Here is a 24632-nt window from a genome sequence, read left to right as displayed (position 1 = left end):
GTATAGAAAACAGTCCCACGTGTGCACCAAGGCTTCTGGACCATGGGCCACTGTGTGCATTGCGGTGCTGCCAAGGAGAAAGCAGCAAATAGCCATCCTTGGCAGAGAGAATGCAAGTTACTCACAGTGCAACATGTTTGCAATTTAAGTTGCACCTTAATTGTGGTACTCAATTTAATGCTGCCTGTTTTACTGGATCAGAATCCAAAGGGCAAAGTGAGCCTGGTAAGGAAAAGACCAACCTTTACTGCTCATATTATTAAGAGGCTAAGTATCCAAAGGAAGATCCTAACACCTAAATGGTACACTTCAGCCAGTGAAAATTTATTCAAAAGGGAGGGGGGAGGGAGGAAATAAAGCTTGAAAACAAGGCAAAAAGTTATGACGTACCTTTCGTGACACATAAGAATCAGTAATGTTATCCTTCAAAGCAGAAGTTAACAGATTCCATATATCCTAGGCCAATTTACATTTCAACAACTATTTGTTGTAGCAAATTAAAGGTTGTGGATGAATCAAAACTCATATGCTTACATTAAGGCTACTTCCACGGAAAAGGGTGTAAAACATCTTACTGCTTCTCCAACCAGGTATCCACAAAGTCACATACAAGTGGCAAGTGAACTTGGCCCTCCAACAAGAATGGTGTCCAGTAACACACATTTCCAGACTCAAGCCCTCCTCGCTTTGGCCGTGGTTTGGGAAAGGTAAGAAACCCCAAGTCTCTCTCCCACTCTCCTTACCTTTTCCACACCCCAACGCAAATAGCCCTGCATCTCTGCCTATACTTGTGCTGTTGCAACAAGCAAAAGAATGCATACAAATACTGCGCAAGTGTCCCGTTTCAAAAGGCGATTCGGAAGGACGGTTACGGTCAGACAGGCAAGCCTAACCCCAATCACAATACTGCCAATTTCAGACAGTTAAGAGAGAAAAGTAGTAACGCATAAAAGTACTGTTTGCAATAGGCAAAAAACTTCACCGGAAATTCCTTCGCCAACCTTTCAGTAGGTTTCATGACCAGCATGGAAATGGCTCAGGTTGGAGCTGCCGAAGGAAAGAGGACCATCTGCCAAGCCACCTGCAGTCCTAGCTGCCTTGAGTGACAAAATGCCATCATTTGCCATAACTAAAGACAGTTTCCCTTTAAAAAGTCTGCAGTCGGTTTAACACGCTAACCCAACTTGTTGTCATTGTTTAAAAGACAAGCATCTTCTGGCCTTGACGCGGAGGGATATCCCAAAGGGTGTCAGAACTTAAGATGGCAAGTCCAGGAACGCGGTTTCACATAGTCAAGGAAAGTGGGCTATAAAACACAAGAGGAACAGTAATGTTAGGCAGGAAATGCTGGGCACTTTCACTTCTGTAGAGTTATCCGTTAGCCATGTGAACAAATGCCAGTGATGAAACCTAAATGTTTTACTTTGCTGTCTCTCAAGCCTGGGCGGCCACCCAACTTGCAACAGCCAATCTAGGCAATTAGAAGTGGGGTGCAGGTGTGTGTGTGTGTGTGTGTGTGTGTGTGTGTGTGAAGGCTTGCCCTTCCCAATAAGACCTCCCTTCAGGGCAGCTTCACCCAAAGAGCTTTAACTCTCTGAATGGCAGGTCTTCCAGGTCAAGCAGAATTGCTAAGGTGTCTGCAATCCTGAAACTACAGTCCTACTTGGCTCCAGCTACTATGAGGTCTCAACAGTCCCAGAACCAGCCCCAGGGGGTTATGCATATGCATGTGGGCTGAATTGGCACTGCATATTAAATAAGGAAAGGTAGTGGGCACTGCATATTAAATGTGGCAAAGATGTCGTGAATTCTCTTTGTTTGAACCCTGCAGATCCAAAGATGCAGAGAACACAGCAAGTAGAATGAAGAAACCACTGGGCTCCGCTAAGGCCTTTCACTCTTTTCCATTACCTTCCTCTCCCTCCCTTCTTTATGTTGGAATTCTGCCTGGGTCAGAGGAATGTGCCACAACGTAGGCACCGGCAGATATTCCTGTCGACCTCCCCGCGTCTCCCAACCTCTGCTGATAAGCAGGCGAGGTCCGGCGATTCTTCTCAGATGTATGAGAGGAACACACCGTTCTTCCTCTCTCCCCTTTGGTGTCCCCAGGGAGGGGAAAGAAGCAGACAGAAAACTATTTACATCATTTATTTCTGCCTCTTACATCAGTACAGAGAATCATGTCTGCACTCAACAACAGCAAGAAGAAAACTCCTCCCAAGTACATCCAGTACGGGTCATATGACACACACACACTGAGCTAACATCCGGTGCTCAGTACAGAATGGACTGCCCCTTTGTTCCCATGGCAACAGTCACAAACATCCTGTTTGGCTTTCCAGCCACAAGCAGCTGGCTGAGCTGCTAGAGCCTTTGCTTGCTGCAGCATTGGTGCTTTATGGTAACATACTCCCCCTAAAGTATCAATGTGTGCCGCGAGCAAAGCGTCATCCAGAGAAGAAAACAAACAGTTGTTATATTTATAACATTCCCCTGTTGTTTCAGTTCCACCCTTGGAACTACCCGCCACTGGTTTAACCAATGTACCTCTCTGGTTGTCTGGTTTCCAAGGAATGAGTGCTTCTGCATTACCTTGGCTTGCTACCCTCTGTTGTGTCTTTGTCTCTGGCTTAGACACTGCTTTAACCTGCTTTGAGTTGTTAACAATAGCAACACATGCAACAGCTAAGTTAGCAAACTCTTTTGAGTACCTCTTCAGTGGTACACCCTTTGTAACTCTCTCAGACCTACGTAAGAGGTTCTGATCCTCTGTGCTCACTGGTTCAACCTTTGGACTCTGTCGAGAACCAGTAGCAATCAGTGGTTCTTCCTCCTCTTCTGAGGGTCTAGTCATTATGTGAGATTTCCTCTCAATGACTGTGACAACTGAGCTGTCTGAGCTATCGCTGTCATCATCAGTACTACTGAACTCAATAAGATCAAACTCATCATCATCATTATCATAATCGCCACCTGTGGGAAATGTTTGTACTACTCGCTCTTGCTCTGGAGCACTCTCTAGGAACTTTGTGAGAATCACCTGACCAGATTCAGACAAAATTACTCTGTAGAGACCCTTTTCATAACCCACAAAAATGCCTCTGGCATTCTTTACTCCACCTGGAGCTTCTGTTCTCACATGAGACCCGAAAACCTTAAAATAGGCAACAGAAGGTTTTCTATTGAACAGCTTCTCAAAAGGAGAACATCCCAACTCTGTTGAGACCTTTCTCAACCACACATGAAGATAGGACGCTAGCGATTCGGCCCAATATTCATGTGGCAAATGTGAACTCAGCAATTGCGCATTCATCCCCTTTTGCAATTCTTTGTTCACTTTTACACAGATCCCCCTGTTCCACGCTTCTTGCGAAACTGCCACTTTGTGGTCTATCCCTTTTCCATCTAGGAACCTCTGAAACTTCTGTAACAGAAAAACTTGTTTGTCATCTGTGAAAAGACAATCAATGTTAGCATCATGCATACTTTTAACCTTGTCACAAAATTCCTGAAACTTTTCTAAAGTTTCTTGTGGTTTCTCCATCATATAAACCCAAGAATAATTAGTGAAACAATCCACACACAAAAGGTAAAATCGTGCACCGCCTCTAGATGGTTCTAGAGGACCAATCACATCAGCATACACCCGCTGAAATGCTCTGTCGACCTTCTTCGTCACCTTCCTGGTGCTCGCACTGGTCACGCCTGTAAGAGAGATTTCGTTAGAAACATCAGAATTACATTTCATGTAATCACTTTGATCAAAAGTCAACAAATACAGTCCATCTTTCTCTTTGGCAGTAAGAAACAGTTCTCCATCTTTGTAGATCTTGCAGCTTTTAGCATCATAGGACAGTTTCAGTCCTTTCTTTGCAATCTGCGACACGCTCAGCAGATTAAATCTCAGTTCTGGAACCAGGTAAACATCACTTATAGTCAAGTTCAGACTCTCAAGATACACAGTCCCAATTCCAGTCGCTTCCAACTCCTGACCGTTGGCCTGTTTCACAGTGAAGCTTTGCTTCTTCAACGTCGAAAACAGTCCTCTGTGCGGGCACATGTGAACCGTTGCGCCCGTGTCAATTATGAACGAGTTCCCAACATCTGGCGTGGTTCCTTTCGCCATCATAGCCTTTGCAGGTTTCACCTGGCACTTGGTACGGCTTTTGCCTGACGCCTGAGGCTTCGTAGAGCTGCTCTTTGCTCCTCTTGACTGGCGCGGCTTCTTACAGTTTCGCTGTAGATGCCCAGTCTGTCCACAATTGTAGCATCGGACAGCACTCAATGCTACACCATGCTCTCCAGTAGCATCAGCAGTGGGGGAATTAGAACTCTGTTCTTCCCTCCCCCTGTCTTTTTCTTCCAGTGCAGCAAGTCTGTCGTGTTCATTCAGGACTACAGCACAAACTCTCTCCGCGGTCAGCTGCGCGGCCGGTAGGGAACCAAGCTGACTGGCAACAACCTTGTAGGTGCGGCTAAGGCTGTTTATCATCATGAAGCAAAACACTTCCTCCTGAAGACGGAAATTGCGTTCCACCATCTGTTGACGCAGAAACTTCATTTCTGTCAGGTGCGCTTGAACATCTCCATCAGGCGCAAGTCTCAGATTGGTCAATTTCTCAAAATACAGCAACGCTGAAGAACCAGCATCTCACTGATGCGTTGTACGCAGCGTGTCCCATACCTCTTTCGCATTTTCTAAATGCTGAACATGCACCAACTGATCATCTGAGACACACAGAATTATAGCAGTCCTGGCCCTTACATTCTGTGACTCCCAACCTCTGGTTGGTGCTGCAGGGATGGGGTTTTCAATTACATCAAAAAGCCTCTGATTCTGCAGCAGGGCCTTCATCTTTACAGACCAAGATGAATAATTGTCATTGGTTAAGCAAGGAGGGCAAGGCAAACCTCCCCCTTTCTTGGCATCCATCTTGAAGCCAAGCCTCCAGCTCACGATGTCAAACAAACTGTAAAATCCAACAGTTGTTTTTTCCTTTCTCACGCAGCAAACTGCAAATTGTTTATGCTTTTTGCACCTGGCAGCTAAACTCAGGCTGCTATTGAAAAGTCCCTTCCAAGAGCTCGTAAACCTTGTAGCCAAAACATTCTCTGGGTTTGTTTCGCTTTCCCAGGCTTACACACAGAGTCCAGCCCCTTTGCCAGTAACTTTCCAACTTTCCGTTACCTAGCAACAATGCATTTCATTGGGACTCCTTATCTACCACAAAAATTTGTGGAATGCAGGCTTCTTCTCCCGGAGCTTTTGTTTTCTTTGAAACGCAGCTCCGTGAACCAGGGAATTAATCTTCCTGCGTTCACACTTTTAGCCCGAAATGCAGCATACCTTGAGCTCCGTTGCTTGGAAAACACCTCTTCTTTCCACCAGCTGTCTGTGGAGCCTCTGGCATTTCTCAGACGCTTTTCTCTTCCTCCTTGGAGCTGAGGAGGACAATCCACCAGCCTCTCATGCAGATGTCCGATGGATCGAAACCATCCTCTGCTACCACTGTTGGAATTCTGCCTGGGTCAGAGGAATGTGCCACAACGTAGGCACCGGCAGATATTCCTGTCGACCTCCCCGCGTCTCCCAACCTCTGCTGATAAGCAGGCGAGGTCCGGCGATTCTTCTCAGATGTATGAGAGGAACACACCGTTCTTCCTCTCTCCCCTTTGGTGTCCCCAGGGAGGGGAAAGAAGCAGACAGAAAACTATTTACATCATTTATTTCTGCCTCTTACATCAGTACAGAGAATCATGTCTGCACTCAACAACAGCAAGAAGAAAACTCCTCCCAAGTACATCCAGTACGGGTCATATGACACACACACACTGAGCTAACATCCGGTGCTCAGTACAGAATGGACTGCCCCTTTGTTCCCATGGCAACAGTCACAAACATCCTGTTTGGCTTTCCAGCCACAAGCAGCTGGCTGAGCTGCTAGAGCCTTTGCTTGCTGCAGCATTGGTGCTTTATGGTAACACTTTACTGCCCCCTTCCACCCTCTAAGAACCTTTGGCTTTCATCTCTCCAGAAGGGCAGAAACTAGCTCATAAATTTACAGTATTCATATAAAAAGACATGGAGGAAGTTTCAAAGTTGTTGTTTTTTTGCTGACCCTGTTAGAAAGAAACCTCTATGGTAGCTATTCTGGGCAGAATGCAACCTTCTAAAAATCTGAAAGAGGTTTTCGAATTTCACATTCACATCTTAGGCCTTGACTGAATAGTCCAGAATAGCAGCTCAGCTCTGTTCCTCTTATTTCCAATGACAAGTAGGATACTCACATTTTTCAAAGGGCAGTGCTTATAAGCATACCATTCCAGGCTGTAGAGGGTAAGTATGACACCCTGGCCAAGGAAGAGCGTACTCCACATGAACACATTCCAAATGGGGCCTTTCCGACGGTCATTGAGAATGAAGTTGAAAACCACTGACGGAAGAAAATTAAAATGTACTCAAAATGCATGTTAATGATCATCTCATGAGACTTTGAGAAAGTCACAAATTACAGTTTGGAGCATTAGAAGTCCTTACTCCTAGGCCAAGCCAAGAAAGCCCTCTCTCCTACTCTGACCATCATCAGTCTCAGAAAATGGATATTTAACTGGGGTCAGGAGAGGCTTCCGGGTTTTAGGGTGCAAATGCTAGGGCAGGCTGGAACACAAATCTCCTGCACCTTAGAACGTTAAATACGGATGGCAGCTAAAAGCCAAATCTCAGTATTTTCAGAAACTGCTGCTGCTGAAAGATATATTTGGTACTTACTTCCAAAACACATGAAGAGGCAGAACAGGACCGGATAGAAGTAACCAAAGCAGACGGCCAAGACGTATTCGTGCACAATAGCAGAAAGAGTGAAGACCGACAGCATAGCGACTGCTTTGAATTTCTTCCCAAATAACTGGTGGTGAGAGAGAGACACAGACAAACAAGGGGAAGGGTGACTCTCTGATAGGTGAATGTATCAGAGGAGATCCAATTTTCAAAACAAACAGTGAACAGCTTGTGATAACCACCCTTAAATTGCCCATTCACATTTATTGCACAGGGAGGGTTGTCTCCAGTGATGGCCTTGCTCTGTCAAAAGGACTTCTACTTGCACAAGGCAGGGCAGCTCATTTTTGCTGATCCCTCCTACTCAATGGAGCCCCACAAACACTTAACGTGAGAGCTGGAACAGTGTGGGATACGGCATAGAGGGGTGAAATTGGTGGTAGACTGGTAAAAAAAAAAGTGACTTCCCAAATACTGGATACAAACCAGACTGCGTAAGTACAAGCTTCTCTCTTTCCACCTTCTGTCAGATCTCTGTATGGGTAAAGTGACTAGGTATTTTACATGTTGTGTAATTCTCCTTTACATTAAAACTTTAATAAAATCATTTTGTGGGGGAAATGTAAAGATCTCTGCCATTCCATTTAAAAAATGGCTTTCTTTTAGAGCTGAAGCAAGGGGGTGCATTAAAAGATGGTTGCTTACCCAAAGGAAATCTTTGTATGCATAGTAATACAGCCAGTCATGCACCACCACATTCCAGGTTCGGTAATACTTTGCATAAGATGTAGAATTCCACCAGTCCTGCAAGAGAGGATCAGGGAAGTAAAAAGAGCAGAGACCTTAGAGACAGTGTTTAAAGCTGCAGGATCAAAGTGCCAAGTGCATTCCTGCTACTTAAGTGTTTTAGAGCAATTGGCAATACAATCTCCCTGAACATCTGGTGAACTGTTGCAATGTATAACTGAAATTCCCCAAGAGCTCATTTGCAGGCATTAAATCCTAACCTCCCCCTTCCCAAACAGCCACCCTGAGAATCAGTCACTGGTGTCCCAGTATTTGTAGCTACACTAGGTCTCCAAGGCTCAGATCCAAAATGATCAGAGCTAATTCAAATGTGACATTTTCTCTACATGAACAGTAATTCAATGTAGGGGGGGGGGGCAACCTGCAAACCACATTCAGAAAAGAGAAATATAGAAGGTAGTTGAAATTCAGAGGCCTTTTCTATCACTGTCCTCTAAACTGCTCAAACTAATCATTAATGGCCCCAAGTGGAAGCAGCAGCAGGATCAGAACACACATTTATATGATCCCTTGGAATTATTCATTTATTTAACAACATGTATATATATACTGCCTGACTACAAATAGAACCTCTGAGCATTATACATAAGGCATTAAAATTGCCAATAAAAGTTTAAAACATCAGAGAAAATCAGCAGATAAGCTAAAACATATTAAGACACATTTCAATTTCTACGTGTCTGGATAGGCAAAATGTTTTTAGCACGTGCCAAAAGAAATATAGCAACGCTTTATTGCGAACATTTAAAGGCGCCAGTATATGCCAACACTAAAAGAAGGCTGCAGGTGAGTTCTGCTAAATAATTTATGGACATACTTTTCTTCAATGACACCATACTCAAAACCATTTACATTTGTTTAAAAGTCACAGCAAGGTTAAAATACTATGCAAAAAGCCCAGCAACAGAAATACAACACATAGCAACAAATGCTTGTGAATCAGAAAAGTCAACAGAAGAAAAGGCACAGGCTCCCTTTTTCACCAGAGGTAAAGGAATGTATTAACAGGTTGTCGAGAAGACCACAAGGATGGTATATGATCGGCCTCTCTAGGGAGGAGAAACCTCATCAATGGCAAAATGACACACACACACACACACACGACATTTCTATCAAATGGAGTGTTCCATGAACCAAGGTACGCTCTAAAACTGAAAGAAAATATTTGTGTGTGTTGTGTTGAGTGAGAGAGAGAGAGAGATAGCATGAGCCTTGCACATCAATTACCTTGTAGAACATTCTGTCAGCAAAGCGCAGCATCTCAGCAAAAGCATTCAGCCAGCAGTGAAGGTATGCAAAAAAGACCAAGAACAGCATCAATACACCTGGAGAGCAGCGAGGAAAATATGTATTTTAGGTTAATATTCATAATGACATTATTACTATTTATCATAGTTGTCACTATATCAAAGTATCTCAAAAGCAACTTACATAAGAAAAATAGGACCATTAAAATCAAATATAAAACAGTAACAAAACATGACCTGAAGTGCCCATGCAACAATCTATATACAGTGGTACCTTGGGTTACAGATGCTTAAGGTTACAGACGCTCCAGGTTACAGACTCCGCTAACCCAGAAATATTACCTTGGGTTAAGAACTTTGCTTCAGGATGAGAACCGAAATCACACCGCCACGGCGCGGCAGCAGCGGGAGGCCCCATTAGCTAAAGTGGTGCTTTAGGTTAAGAACAGTTTCAGGTTAAGAACGGACCTCCGGAACAAATTAAGTACGTAACCAGAGGTACCACTGTATTAAAATGCAACAAATCCTACCAACCCTACTGAAAAATGTGAGCCCAAGAAAGGGCATGTAAATAACTAATTACCCTCCCATTAGGAACCATTGTCTGTTTTTTGACTGGCATCTAAAACAGACAATGATGGAGCCAGGCACTCTTCCCTGGGGACCGCATTCTACAAGCAGGGAGCCACCGCTAAAAGGGTCCGTTTCCATGTTCCACCCTCCACTCCTCCCTAAGATATTTATGTAGTGACCAGGCTGGTTCACCAGCAGAGAGGAAGCCCTTCTGGTGTTGGGGTCCTGAGTCGCATGAGGATTTATAGGTCAAAACCAGCACTTTGAACTGAGTCCAGAAACTAGCAACTGCTTGCATCCCCAACACAAGACTAAAAAGCAGAGTTGGATGAAGCAGGATCGCACCTTCTCCAGTCTACCAGGACTGATGTTACTAAGGAACATACTGCAAAAGGTGATCAGAGAGAAGAGCAGTAGCTCAGTGGTAGTGAGCGCATGCAAAAGGTCAATCTGCAGCCTCTCCAGGTAGAGCCAGGAAATGTTCCTTGTCTGGAAACCCTGGAGATCCACTCCTGGTCAGTGTGGATGACCCTGAGCTAGATGGGCCAGTGGTCTGATCAGTGTAAGGCAACTTCCCATGTTCTCTCTCAGAACAGTGAGATTCACGCTCAGCTTCAGCTATTGCCCCAGTAACAGGTTTTCAGGAACCCTACAAGTCAGGGAACCACAAAGCTAAGATCATATATCCAACAGGCCATACTTTGCCAGTTGTTGCCAATATCACCACTGTATCTGATTATTTATTTGTTGCTTAGAAAAAATCCAGAATTAAAAGGGGCACAGAAGCACTCACCTGGAAGAATAGAGTTGAAAATGCAAAGGACCAGCCCTCGTACATTTAAATTCTCCTTATAGTTCCGAAATGTAGGTATACAGAGTCTCACAAATATATAGTAAGTATAGAAGAGTGACCCAAGGACCTAGACAGGAGTAAAAACAATAGCCCCTGATTATGAAAGTAGCACAGGAGGAATCCGTAAGAGAGAAAGCTGATCCCAGTTACCAATATGCACAGATCTAAGCTAAGTAAACATCATACATTTAACGCACATGACATTCCCCAAAGAATCTTCAGACATGCACTTTAACCTCCCCCCCGAGCTCTAATTCCCAGCACCCTTAATAAACTGCAGTTCCCAAGATTCTTTGTGGGAGGAGCCAGGTGCTTTAAATGTCTGGTGTGTATGCAGCCGTAGATAACAGCTGACCAAAGGTTTCAGTGCCACTACGATAGTCCGTGCTTCTTTCAGATAAACGGCATTCCACGTGGGCTCCACCATGTGCAGAATTACCATGCCAGCAGTTGGGAGGTCTGGGTAGGTGCGCTGCTGGCATGTGTATATGTGGAGGGGCCCAGGTGGAACACCTGCTTTACCGACAGCAGCTGCCGTGGGAGCGGTTTCATTCCACGAGTAGAGACTGATTAACAGACTATCTTTTTATCCAAGATTTGTCCTTTGAACTTTTAGGATATGTGACACTGCACGGCTAGCCCAGCCCAGAGAAGGACTACATCTCCATTTGAGAAATACGACCGTGCTTGAAATTAGCTGATCTGCTCCACTCGGCAAAATAAAAATACACTATACAGATTGCTGCACTGTTCATAATTTCCTAAACTTAGGAAAACGTTCACGGTTGATAAGAAGACTAGCACACAGACATTGGTTAAAAGTTGCTTTAGGAAGACTTGTTGTTTAGAACTATTACATCCTGTCTTCAGAGAAACGAAACTGTTTTATTTATCTTATAATGGGTAGGTGTGTTTGTCATTAGTTTAGGGGTAATTATTCATTCAGCGATCCAAATCTAAGGGAATAGGATGCAATTCAGAAATTTTCAGAAAGCATTGTCTCTATTTCTTAATGCCAAAATAAAAATAAGTAATACAGGCTTGTGCACTCCAGTAGGCTAGTACATATTTTTATCAGCTTTCAAGGCTGTATAATTATCTGCAGAAACACAGGAATCCCCAAAGGAAGAGAAATATCTAACCTGTGCAAACTTGGTAGCTACATAGCTCCACCTTATTGTAGGATTTCTGAAAAGAAAAAGAAATCACAGTCATTACACCTAATTCAAGACAAGAGCTTGCTTGGCATCAACTGAAACCTAATTTGCGAGAATTTTGAATTACTTTGAATTACTTTCCACGATAAAAGCAATTAATAAGTGTAATAAAAAATAACAGCAAAGCTGATGTAGTCTGCAGTAAACACAATCCAATTTCTATTCCAGAACAGCAAATATGTAATGTAAGAAAGTCTGTTTGCTAGTTATGATTTTGCTCAAATGGCATGTTTTACTAAATGTGCAGCTGCACTACTATTTTTTAAATCAGTTTGTTATTTTGCATAAAGAAGGAAAGGAGTAGTTGAGGGCAATAGGATATACAGATTGGAGAATGTGGAATACCATGGAAAATAGAAAGACAACCCTGTATAACACAGCAACTTCTACAAAGGAACTCTAGAACCTTATATATAAAAATCCCATCAAAACCCATGAACAGTGGAATATCTTAAAGCCAAAATGGTCAGACTCATTGGAACCAGAAGCAAAAAGCTCTGGTGTGCTCAAAAGATATATGCATTGAACCAATGCATTTTGGATCCTACTAGGCCTGCTCTGGGAAAATTCAGAGAAACAAATGGTTGTCTTCAACTAACCTTTACTCAGAGAAGACCCATAGAAATTCGGGACCATAAGTTAAGTTAGAGACCCAGTGGTGGATGGGGCCGGAGGCAAAAGTGGGTAGTGCAATAGATAGAGAGGCTCAGAGGCCAGTGGTGTAGCGTGGGTTGCCTGGGGCCGTGCGGAGAGGTTGGGTGGGAGGGAGGGAAACACATTCAACTGCCTAATACTATCCGCATCGCCCAGGAGACATAAGAAGAGTCGTTCTATGGTCTAGAGAGGTCCCTCCTGGTTCGCATGGAGAAGCTGTTTTCAATGGATCCCAGCGACAGAATGTGCAGTTATATTGAGGCTGCCCCGAGTGTTAAACTTTTGCATCCATAACAATTTTGCGCTCAGGGCAACTGTGACTGTGACCCCACCATGCTACGCCACTGCGGAGGACTGCACCTGCCCCCTGGGCCTGAGGTTCCCAACCTGTGTGTTATGCCCTCCATTATGAAGCATGCATCCAGCCCAACCTCGCAATCACAATGGCTATAAGAACTGCCAAGTCACAATGGAGCAACTACATTGACATTACCGGGGATAGGCATCTCTGTAAATAAGGGTGGGAGCAAAGAGGAAATACAGGTACTGGGAAACTTTAGGAACTTGGACGGTGTCTGAAAAAGCAGAAGGGAGAGAGTCGTTTAGTACCAGATAATGCCACACACTAAAACACAAACCCACAGGGTTCCATCCTATTTTCTATGGGTCTCAAACTGTTCATTAATGCTTGAGTTTAGCAGTAATACATTTATACAATTTCTCAGTCCAAGGAGATGGTTTGTATGCCATTCTTATTCTACTCCCCCCCCCCATGAGTAAGGCAAGTCTGTGACAAGTCCCTTACCTCTAGTCCACCCCAGGTTTAACACCCTCCCACCCCAAATAAGCCCCCTATTGTCAGAGCACTTTCCCCTGTTCCACTAAACCCAGGATTCTCTTATATCCTTTGCAAGATGTGTACTCCTATTCCAATAAGCATTAGAAGACTGACAAGTTGCATGGTACTGGCAATCTTGCAAAACAGGGGGAGGCCCATACACACATTCTTCTGAACTAAAACAGGTCTTTGAATTGTCTCCATGTCACAGAACCCAACCCTCAGAGGGGAGGGTGCCTTCATCCCCACAGCTGTACAATTATTGTAGGAAACAGTCACTCACTTGTCTTCTGTGGTGTAAAGGAAAGTATTCGAGGAGCATTCTCCCTAATGAAAGAGTAGCCTTTCATCAGCAGGCGCACCTAAAGGAGTGGAATAACAAATAAAATGTACTTGACATCTTGCAATTAAGGGAGAGATGGTCCAGAAGGATACCATGGGCAATAGTATAAAAAGCTGCTGAGAGACTGAGTATGATAACCAAGAGTCACATGTGAAAAGGATCTACGAGTCTTGGTGGACTACAAGCTTAACATGAGTCAACAGTGTGCGGCAGCAGCAAAAAAAGCTATTCTAGGCTGCATCAACAAAAGTATAACGTCCTGATCAAGGGAAGTAATAGTAGCACTCTATTCTGCCTTGGTCAGACCACACCAGGAATATTGTGTCCTGTTCTGGGTGACACAATTTAAGAAGGATGCTGACAAGGTGAAATGCACACAGAGGAGGGTGACCAAGATGACCGGGGTGCTGAAACCAAGCCTTATGAGGAACGGTTGAGGGAGCTGGGTATGTTTAGCCGGGAAAAAAGGAGAGTACGATGAGGTATGATAGCCATCTTCAAATATCTCAAGGGCTTTCACATGGAAGATGGAGCTAAGCTTGTTTTTTCCCTGCTCTGGAGCGCAGGACTTGAACCAATGAGTTCAAGTTACCAGAAAGGAGTTTCGGACTAAACATCAGGAAAAACTTTCTGACAATAAGAGCTACTTGATAGTGGAATGGTCTCCCTTAGGAGGTTGTGCAATCTCTTTCCATGAAGGCTTTAAAGCAGACACTGGATGGCCATCTGTCATGGATGCTTTAGCTAAGATTCCTGCATTGCAGGGGGTTGGACTGGATGACCCTTGGGGTCCCGTCCAACTCTACAATTCTCTGAGCAGGGAGACTAAAGCAGATTCAGTCTCAAACAAGGTCAGCACCCAGAATGCAAGAGGTCGAGATAATCAGTATCCTTCAAGAATGCTTCCAGTTGTACTGGCATTACTCTCTCCTTCATCGTGCTCAAAAAGAGGGTGTTTGCAGCAAGTTATTAGTGGTTTAAACCATCAGTGTATCTGAAAACAGAAGTACCTACTAGACCTTAAGAATTATGGTGAGTTTCTTTTTGCATCTGACCATTTCTAACACCCTCAGGCTCAAGCTCTTGGAAAAAATGAAAACTTGTCACCGTTAATATTTCCCCAAGTCAGGCAGAAGCAAAAGTAGAATGTGTACACAAAATTACAGGTTAGCTAAGGACTCAGATCCTGGCATAAAGCAGCATTTTGCTAATTCAAGCTTTGTGAAATGACCTTTAGCTACATCCAGAAGAAACTAGCTCTCCACATGAAACTCACCTGCTCAAGTATCACTATGAAAGCAGAGGCTGGTGGTAAATTGTAGGCGACGGCTATGTAAGCTGGTCCTACTCCAAGCCCAAATATCTGGAAGATCGTGAAGAGACCCCCAAAGAAAGCGGAGCGGATTGTCTTGTGGGAGGAACTATGGTAGCTCTGGGCCCACAGCAGGAAGAGCCCGTAGGGCACAGTCAGGGTGGACAGGAACATGTAAAGCCAAGTGGAAAAAACGACAGAAGATTTGCCAAAAGTGTAGACCAGGAGATCAAACTCCAGCACCAACCTTCAAAAGAGATTCAAACAACACAGAAAGTTAAAATCATATACTTGGGTTAAAATATATATTCCATCAGGTAAAATCAGAAACAGCTAAGGAATTCTATAATGAAAGTTGAGGTAATTTTAATCTGCTTTCGTATTCTAAGTTTTGCATGTTTTAGAGTATGGTTGTGATTTTTTAATGATTTTCTTGTTTTATCTTTCGTAAACCGCTTTGAGGTTCCTTTTAGAATCAGGCAGTGTACTGTATAAATCTTATGAAACAAATACTGAACTAAAGTATACACCCTTAAGGTTTTATACTGCACAGAACACTCTAAAGCAAGAAAGCAAACACAGAGATACAGATACAACCCCTACAGAGATTCAGGACCCCTTGGATAAGCACACGCATGTGGGGAAACTTGTAGTTATTGTGGCATAGCCTGCAGCCCTTCAGTTAGTACTGGGAGGGCTCCACATCTTCCAAGACTTTGCATGCAGAACTTGGATTTTAAGTGCTGCTTGATTTTGACCAATGACTCGGAAACTACAACTAATCCAGAATGCGGCAGCTAGACTGGTGAATGGGAGCGGACGCCAGGAACATGTAACACCGGTCCTAAAGGGGCTTCACTGGCTCCCAGTACGTTTCCGAGAACAATTCAAAGTGTTGGTGCTGACCTTTAAAGCCCTAAATGGTCTCAGCCCAGAATATCAGAAGGAGCATCTCTACCCCCATTGTTCAGCCTGGACATTGAGGTCCACCTCCGAGGGTCTTCTGGTGGTTGACTCACTGCAGGAAGTGAAGTCACAGGGAACCAGGCAGAGGGCCTTCTCGGCAGTGGCACCCTCCCTGGGGAACACCCTCCCATCCGTTGTCAAGGAGATAAAGAACTATACAACTTTTAGAAGACACCTGAAGGCCAGCCCGTATAAGGAAGGTTTTAATGTTTGGTGTTTTCCTATGTGCTGTAATCCACTCAGAGTGGCTGGGGAAACTCATCTGAATGCCTGATGGGTTTCTTCAAATAAAACACTGGGGCTTATATTCAACGCAACTCTAAATAAGCAGCCCATCACTGCAAGGATTCCCTCTTGTGCAACAGGACTCTCTACACCCCCTCCACCTGCCTGTACCAAACAAAGCAAAACGTTTTCATTGGTTCAAATATTAAATGTGCAAGGAGATTAAGGGCCACTATCTGAACGATAATCTTGGTCATTTGATTGCCCTTTGTACCCACTGCAGTCTTTTTATTTCCATATATTGCTTGTTTTATGTCGCTATGGCCGTTGGCTAATGCGAATAAAGTTTATCTTATCTATTAAATGTCTCAAGTCCAACACACAGAAAACAAACTCCAGCTGATCCCTTCAATGTTTTCCTACCTTCCTTCATCAATAAAGTCTACTATGAGGGTGCTGAGAATGAACAAGATGAGGAGAGCGATGAACATGTGATATATGGTCCGGATGTGTTCCACTTCAAATAGCTCACTGAGGGGAAAAAGTATATGAAATACATTAGAACATTTCACTTTGACAACAAACTCCCCTCAATCTAGATGCAAGTCCAGGACTTCCAGTGGTTAAATTTAGGAGTTGAAAGTTTTTCCACCTTCAAATGTAATGTGGGAGCACTCTCAGTGTACAATTTCTCTGAATATTTTCTACAAAATCCATCTGTCAGCATACATAGGACCATCACCATTTGGGGGGGGGGGGTTAACCGTGGGAAGAAGTGCAGCTGTATAGGACAAGGAGATTCTAGAATTGTTTCGAACCAGCAGGCTGAATGCTTTGGTTCCCCCAACCCCCATGGGCCATTCTGACAGATGGGGGGGGGGGGAGCATTCAACTCTGAATCATCTACCATAACCAGGACATCTGGGCAAGTCTTTTCCTTTGCCCGTACAGTTTGAAATCAAAACTGGGACAAGGCATTGCAGGCACCAATGGTCAACTGTGCCAACAAACCCAGTTTCCTGTGCCTGCGTGGTTTGAAATCAAACCACATAAGCAAAGGCACAGGACTTCGTTGACACTGCCAATCAGCTGATTGGTGGTGCCAGCAAACCTGCTTTCAGTAGGGAACTACATCTTTACCTGTCCCACAGGTGCACCCAGTTTGAGGAAGGTGGCCTTGCGGGTCAAATTAGGATGCCAGAACAGGCCAGAAGCTCCACAGAGCTGCTCTAGACCTCATTTCACACAGACATTCTGCAATTTTGCACCGACTGAAGCCTTTTGTAAATCTCCACTCCATGCTATGTAAATATTAGGATCTCAGAGGTTCACAGTGCTTTTTATTCATTTATTATTAAATTGATAATCCCACCCGGCCTCCAAAGGAGCCCTGGAGAACACAGGACTGTATTGTATCCAAGTCTGAACCTACATGGGCCAAGGTACCATTACATCATGGCTTCTCCTAGGCAGTATATAAAAGAAGTGAGAAACCTATATTGTTGGTTGATGGTTCCACATTACATCCACCAAAGTAACTAGGATCATGACAAGCCTTGTTTTGAGGAACACTTTGCAGGAGAGACAGAAAATCTAAGTGGGACACAGGCACACATCCCTTATTTGTGGAGTACAACCCACTGGAAAATTCTCCTGCTCAGATGAATGGAAGCTGCACAAGAGCAGTTCTTCCTCAGCCTCTAATGTGGGGCTTGCACAGGAGAACTTCCTAGTGGATTATGCCCCATGGGTCACAAGAAACTGTCTCCCACTGTGGTGCCCTTGCCTCACATCCCAGAGGATAGGAAGTTTTGGTTCAGCAGTTGCTCATACAATTATTCTCTATATTTAGCAAAAGGGAATTTGGAAAATGAAGTAATTCAACTGGAAGTCAAGAAGAACTTAACAATTTCCCAAATGGGAGCTGCATGTTTACAGCTTGCAAAGCATTTTTTTGAACTCCCCAATACTGTTTTTGTATTTTATGTGGAACACTATGCCTGTGGGAAAATGGCACAAGTTAACACTAAACCCACTGCATTTTATACAAAGATTAACAACCTTCACCTAAAGTAAGAGTAGCAAACATGGTGCCCTCCACACTACAATTCCCATCATCTCTGACCACTGGCTATGTTGTCTGGGGCTGATGGGAGATGCAGTCCAGCATCATCTAGAGCAGGCTTCCTCAACCTCGGCCCTCCAGATGTTTTGAGACTACAATTCCCATCATCCCTGACCACTGGTCCTGCTAGCTAGGGATCATGGGAGTTGTAGGCCAAAAAACATCTGGAGGGCCGAGGTTGAGGAAGCCTGATCTAGAGGGCACCATATTGGCTGCCCCTGACTTAAAGAATGGTGGCTTGGAGTTTTACTGACATATTGGGGGTGAAGGAAATAAAATTTAAACTGCAAAATACATTCTGGATTAACATGGCGAAGTCTGGTTTTGCAGCGAGAATTTGTTTGTGTTTTCCATATTTTATTAACAAGATCTAAATAAAAATACCCTAAAAAGAGAGAGAGAGAAAGAAAGAAAGAAGCCCAAATGAACGGCCGGCAGAAACAACAGTTTTGGATCAGGAAAGCCCAAACAATTGCCAGTACAGTCGTACCTTGGTTCTCGAACAGAATGCGTTCTGGGAGTTCGTTCGACTCCCGGAACCAGTTGAAAACCAAGGCACAGCTTCTGATTGACTGCAGGAGCATCCTGCATCCAATCGGAAGCCGTGCCAGACGCTCAGCTTCCAAAAAAGTCTGAAAACCGGAATGCTCACTTCCGGGTTTTGATTGTTTGGGAGCCAATTGGTTCAGGAGCCAAGGCATTTGAGATCCACCGTACGACTGTATTGGAAATTTTGTTCCCAAATCAACAAAATATATTGGTAGGCATCTTCTGGAACAAAACAACAACCTGATAGGACCTTCAACTGAGCCAAGTAAAACAACCAATAACATTCTTATCTACCAGAGTTGGAACAAGGCACATCTTAATGCTCGCCTAGACCTTGAGCGTGTGTGCTGCAGGACAGTGTCCCTGAAATGTGATGGATTTCAAGAATGGAGGGGCAACTGGCATTCTGCTCCCAAGGAAAACAGACAAAACTGAAGTGCTTTTCAGCAACAATTCTAGCAGACCGCTTTGCTTAGAGCTGAAGTTCCAAGTATGGATAATTCTAACTAGTATCTGCTCTTCCTCCCAGACTCCTCAAGCAGTAGTACCAAAGTTTAATGTTACGTATTTGCATTTGCATATAAAGCTCTTGCTACACCTTGGAAGAGGAACTCAGGGACAGATGGCCTCCAGGAGGTCCTGGGTCCAGCCTCCAGTTTAAAAGGATCGGGTAAATTGCCATGGGAAAGGCCACTGCAATAAGCATTGGAAAGCCACTGCCAGTCAGAGTAGATAATTATGGGCTAGATGGACAGACCAGCCTGGTTCTATTAGGGCACCTGTGAAGCCCTTACTACTATATAGGCGCAAAACTTTACTGGAGAACCAGACCACCCATGAGGAGGCTAGATTGCTTAGCAATAGACACTTCTGGTCCGTAGATCAGTTTCTACAGAACAGCCATATCCATGTTAGAATCTGGGATGTGCAATAGCCAATTGACTGGAGCACTTAAAAAGATTAGGAATACCTGCTTTCAGTCTACACAGTATAAAAATGAATGGGAGGAAGAAGCAAGATATGGAGATAAGCCACCCACTGGATGAAGGTAACTTTAACTTTAGCAAGGGCACTAGTGAAATTTACAATCTGATTAACATACTCACTCCAAGACAGACTTTCTAGCAACAAAAACTTTTCCATGTTCTGGAGGTGCTCTTGATCCTCTGTGAAAAGAACAAATATTCAGCAGAGTAGTTGTAGTTTTTTAAAAAAAGAAAGAGAAAACAACAAATGGACTCTGCTTCAGATTCAGCCAAGAACCAACATACTTGCTTTTGAAGCCACCGTCTTTCTCTGAGCATGCGGCTGGGAAGGCAGGGGGCGAAGACTCAAGCTGCACGGACTTTGCAATCAAGCCATTTACGAATTCTGTAAAGTGGCTGTCAATTCGCTGCATGAAAGCTGGCTTCATTTGCTGATAATATTTGGAGGAAGGAAGGAATAGGAAAGAGAACACCTTAAGTATAATTGTTAAGTATTGCCTATAATTTGCCTGCTAAAATGGCGTGTTACTCTTTACCTTCAAATGCAAGGCTGACTTCCTAACACCATGCTAACAACAAATCATGAACGTGCCTCATTTTCTGACAACTGACGACATATTCTTGGACCCCAGTCAAAGTCATGGCCAGTGGGGACAATGGTCAGCGCTGATAGGACTTCCTAGTCCAGCAACATCTGGTTCCCCATTCCTGGTTTAAACCACCTATCAGCAGCTCCCCAAGAATGAGGAAGCAAAGTCGCCAACTGCAGAGCCTTTCTAAGAAAATCATAGTTAGCCTAGCTGCCTCCCATCTTGCTTACAAATAAACTCACTCAACATATCTGACAGAAATCTGACCAGAAAACTGACTTGTTCTGCAGGGCCTTTTTGTTTTGTTTTTGTTATACCAACCGTATGCAAAACACATTCTATTAGTCTATTAAATTTAAGGAAAGCTGACAAGTCCAAGAACAGGATATAAGAAGGCACCATGGTCACCCACAAAATGCTCAGTTCTGGTTAACTCCCCACCATGCACACAAAGATTCTTTAAAAATGAACAGCTAACCGTTTAATGAAGTTGCTTCAGAGGTGGCGCCCTGGCCGGCAGAACCCAACAAAAAGGGGCAAGGGGCAAGGGCAGCAAAAGTAGAGAGGAATACTCTTGTACTTCCAGAGTTATTAAAAAACAGAAGCTGTGATGGCTAACATTAAGCAAGAAGAGCAAACAAGTGTGGTAGTGCGGTAGGAAGTTTTCGGGCTGCTTTGCTTAGCGCAGGGTGTTCACAAAGCACAGGGTGTTTTGTTTGTTTGTTTACAAATTAAAGGGCTGATTGAACTGCCATTGCCGCTCCACACAGTCAACGAAGAATGATGCCAAGAGAGAGTGAAAAATAAACAAAGAGAAAGAACCAAGAGAAGGGAAAGCAAGCTACAGGGTTTCTGCTGCACAGGGCAAACAGCACCTGAGCAACAACAGAGTTCTTGCTTTCCATGTAGCCCTGGGAATTTGCCTGGGGAATGAGGTCACCTGCTGTTATCCATTCACATATTGCAGACACAGCCCCAAGAGGAAAGGACTGTGTGTACTTTGCGGCTCCTTTTCCCTGCAGCTGACATGCTGGCAAGACCTGTTGGGCTTCACTGCTGCCCCACCTGAAACTAGGAAGATGTATCCTGTTCTCTATCTGCTCACTACCAGGAAAAAGCTGGTAGGTGGATAAGCCGATTGCCAGGGAAGCTTCTCCACCATCTTCCCACTATTTAATTCCTGATAAGTTCAAAGACTCAAAAGAGTACCCAGCAATAGTTCCAGAGCCACATGTGAATCTTCCCTACAGTCCAAAGCAGTAGCATGCCGGAACAGCCTAATCCCACAGCCTTCCAGTCCCAGTTTACAAAAACATGGATATGCAGCTCTTGTGGCTCTAGCTGCACTAAATATGAGCAGCAATGCTTTGGCTAGTGATGGATAGCCAGTCTGTGAGATGGATAGCCAGTCTTCTTAAAATAAAAGACTTTTATTTTTCACATACAACAGCAAATATCTGAGAACTTATCTGCTTTCTCATGCACTCACAATTCTCTTTTGTCCTGCTTTTTCTTTTAATGCAATTAAACACACATTTCTAAATGCATTTTGATATGCTTTCTTAGCGAAGAGCTGGAATATTTGAGAAAGGTGGAAGTGGGTGAATGGTTTAAGTTTCAGTCTGGCCAGGAGGTGCAGATCAGGTTGTTATTGTTGGCATCCATCTGTCTCAAGAGACAATGGAGTGTGCCTCCGGGGATCAAACCAAATCAGGTTATTCATGCTGGAATTCACAAAGAATGAATTCCTTAAGCATCCCACTTGCTAACAGACTAGAGGAGGAAAGCAGCCTAGCCGCCTCCTGTGCCCTACAACAGCAGCTGAAGGTTTCTACGGCATCAGAGAAAAGCATGAACATTTGAAGGGTTGGGGATAATAAAAGTACAAAGGACTGTAATGGTTCAAATAAAATAAAATGTCAGAAGCCCTAGTTTTGATATTCTCAGGAAGTATGATTAGATAGTTTAAAAGAGCTCACAGGAAAGTGAGCATTGTTTACGATTTCTGCATTTGAGGAAATCTTTCAGCAGTCCCAGACTTAGTGACTCCCAATTTACAGGATTTAGGATTTCTAACAGGCCCATACTATGCATAGATCCGTCACAGATGGGAGTTTGTTTGTTTTTTGTTATCCAGGGATTCCTCCTCGTCAACTCATATTAACTACAATTCAGATAGGTTTACCTCAGCCTCCACCAAAAGTTGCATCTTTCGAGTGACCAAATGGTCAATGTCAACACGACCTAAGAGAAAAAAACAAATCGTTATTGTAATGTAAATGATAAAGACAATAAATACTGGGTATAAGTTTTCTACAAGTATGAAAGGCAAAACAGGAAAAGTATGCAAACTGGAAATTTAAAGTACGGTATATACTCGAGTATAAGCCGATTTTTTCAGCACATTTTTTATGCTGAAAAAGCCCCCCCTCGGCTTATACTCAAGTGAGGTGGGCGGCGGCGAAGGGATGAGTGGCCCGAAAGGAGCCCTTTCTCGCTGTTGGTCCTGCCTCCGCCACCGCTGCCGCCACCAGGTTTCTGGTGTGGTGAACAGGCTTATACTCAAGTCAATAAGTTTTCTCAGTTTTTTGTGCTAAAATTAGGTGCCTCGGCTTTTATTCGGGTTGGCTTATACTCTAGTATATAGGGTATTTTAAAATCAGTGCTGCAAATAAGTCCACAAAAGTTACTAGCCCCCAAAACTTTCACTTATTCCCCTGCCCAGATGTGCCTGTATTAGTTGTCCGCTACTGACCAAAAGGAAATATGTACAACCTTTTCCAATTTCCAAGGATTCCCTTCCTGGAGTGCATTAAAACTGTAGTTAATTGCAGCAGATCATTTAAACATATCTACCCAAATACTAAAAAAACCCAGGAGGCGCTAGGGAGAAGGATTCTAGCTTGGCCACCTGCCGGACATCTGTAGGATTCAACCGTCCATGCACCGCTTGCCCCCTGCACCCTCAAGTGGTACAGCCCAGGCACCAGTTCACCAGCCAAGTGAGAGCAAGACGGCAGAGACGGTGCACACAAGACATTCAACTGTGACAACACGAGTGTACAATGCATAGAAATAAGTTTTTCTGAAAACAGAAACAAAATTGTTTCTGCAGAATTGCAGTTAGATGGTTCTTCTTGACATTCCTCTCATTAAACAAGCATTCAGAAGGGTATGCCTACGCTTTTCTCATAAAATGGCCTGGGGTAGGAAAATCTTTAAATTCAAGACCGAAATTTAAAGAGAACATTACATGCACCCAGAATGAAGGAGGAGAGTTATGTAAATACATGGTTTTATTTTCAAATTGACAGACCACAATCAGGGCCATCGCTCAGCCTCCCAAAGATCCTGTTCCCTGGAGACAGGGTCTGAGCTTTCAAACAGGACTGAGCTTACAATGTTGAGTGCTGTGAGGATAGAAAACAGGAGCAGCTTGAAAACACAATTTGCCAGCTATGCAAATTCATCATAACTCAATTCATCATTTGAGTTCTCAGCTATGGTTAGAATCCAGTGGTCATCGATATGACAACCCTAAGTGCACGAGTCAGCAGAAGCCATCCCAGGCACCCACAATATTACACACCCACAACCCACACACCAAAACTTGGCTTGAAAGCAGCATTTTTTCCTATCACAAATGATAAAATAGTTTACAAGATGTGCTTTGTCGTGAAAGACAAAGATAGTTTACAAGATGTGCTTTGTCATGAAAGACAAAGATAGTTTACAAGATGTGCTTTGTCGTAGGGCGTGAACAATTAATCCACTTTACAGATGTGCCAACAGATCGGAAAGCCAAAATACATGTATTGGGTTGTAGCGAAGTTTTACTCATAGTAGTCCCATTGGACATGGTGAACACTGGAAACAATCCATTATTTAAGAACTGAGGAAGAATTCATATTTATTATACTTTAGGACTTTTGTTCATTTGCAGATTCAAAAATAAAATCTTATAGTTAATAAGATAAGATTTCTGCAGTTACTGATGAAGAAATCTCATCATTGCATCTACGCCAGGGATCGGCAACCTAAGGCCCCGCGGGCTGGATAAGGCTTTATTGGTTTATCCGGCCCATGGTGACCCCCGCTGCCCTGCCCGCTCTTACCGGCATGGCGCGGGGACCCACATCTGGGTCAGAGGAGCACCAAAAATAGCTTGTGCGTATGAGCATGGGCCTCCTCCGAACCGGATGTGCACTGGAAATAGGCTTGGAGTGCCTGTAAAGGTAAAGGTAAAGGGACCCCTGACCGTTAGGTCCAGTCATGACTGACTCTGGGGTTGTGACGCTCATCTCACTCTATTGGCCAAGGGAGCCGGCGTACAGCTTCCGGGTCATGTGGCCAGTATGACTAAGCCGCTTCTGGCGAACCAGAGCAGCACACGGAAATGCCGTTTACCTTCCAGCCAGAGCGGTACCTATTTATCTACTTGCACTCTGACGTGCTTTTGAACTGCTAGGTGGGCAGGAGCAGGGACCGAACAACGGGAGCTCACCCCGTCGCGGGGATTCGAACTGCCGACTTTCTGATCAGCAAGTCCTAGGCTCTGTGGTTTAACCC

At 44.0% G+C, this 24632-nt stretch overlaps 1 protein-coding gene across 1 annotated transcript in view; it reads right to left on the bottom strand.

Moving 5' to 3' along the window:
* Positions 1-1165: 1165 nt before the first annotated feature.
* Positions 1166-24632, bottom strand: part of LOC308480540 (sterol O-acyltransferase 1-like) — a 35448-nt gene continuing 11981 nt past the window's right edge. The window contains exons 3-16 of the mRNA XM_081012207.1: positions 22249-22307; positions 19759-19904; positions 19594-19653; positions 16237-16344; positions 14587-14869; positions 13251-13329; positions 12623-12704; positions 11401-11446; positions 10199-10325; positions 8813-8910; positions 7484-7582; positions 6770-6905; positions 6289-6434; positions 1166-1306 (exon numbers count right to left, since the gene is read on the bottom strand). Of these exons, the coding sequence (XP_080868333.1) occupies positions 1250-1306; positions 6289-6434; positions 6770-6905; positions 7484-7582; positions 8813-8910; positions 10199-10325; positions 11401-11446; positions 12623-12704; positions 13251-13329; positions 14587-14869; positions 16237-16344; positions 19594-19653; positions 19759-19904; positions 22249-22307 (1526 nt within the window). The 3' untranslated portion in view covers positions 1166-1249. The remainder of the gene's footprint in view (positions 1307-6288; positions 6435-6769; positions 6906-7483; positions 7583-8812; positions 8911-10198; positions 10326-11400; positions 11447-12622; positions 12705-13250; positions 13330-14586; positions 14870-16236; positions 16345-19593; positions 19654-19758; positions 19905-22248; positions 22308-24632) is intronic.

The sequence above is a fragment of the Podarcis pityusensis genome, assembly GCF_964106645.2.
Source record: "Podarcis pityusensis genome assembly, chromosome: 6".
NCBI lineage: Eukaryota > Metazoa > Chordata > Lepidosauria > Squamata > Lacertidae > Podarcis > Podarcis pityusensis.
The sequence above is the reverse complement of the archived record's forward strand: the minus strand, read 5'-3'. Positions and strand labels throughout refer to the sequence as shown.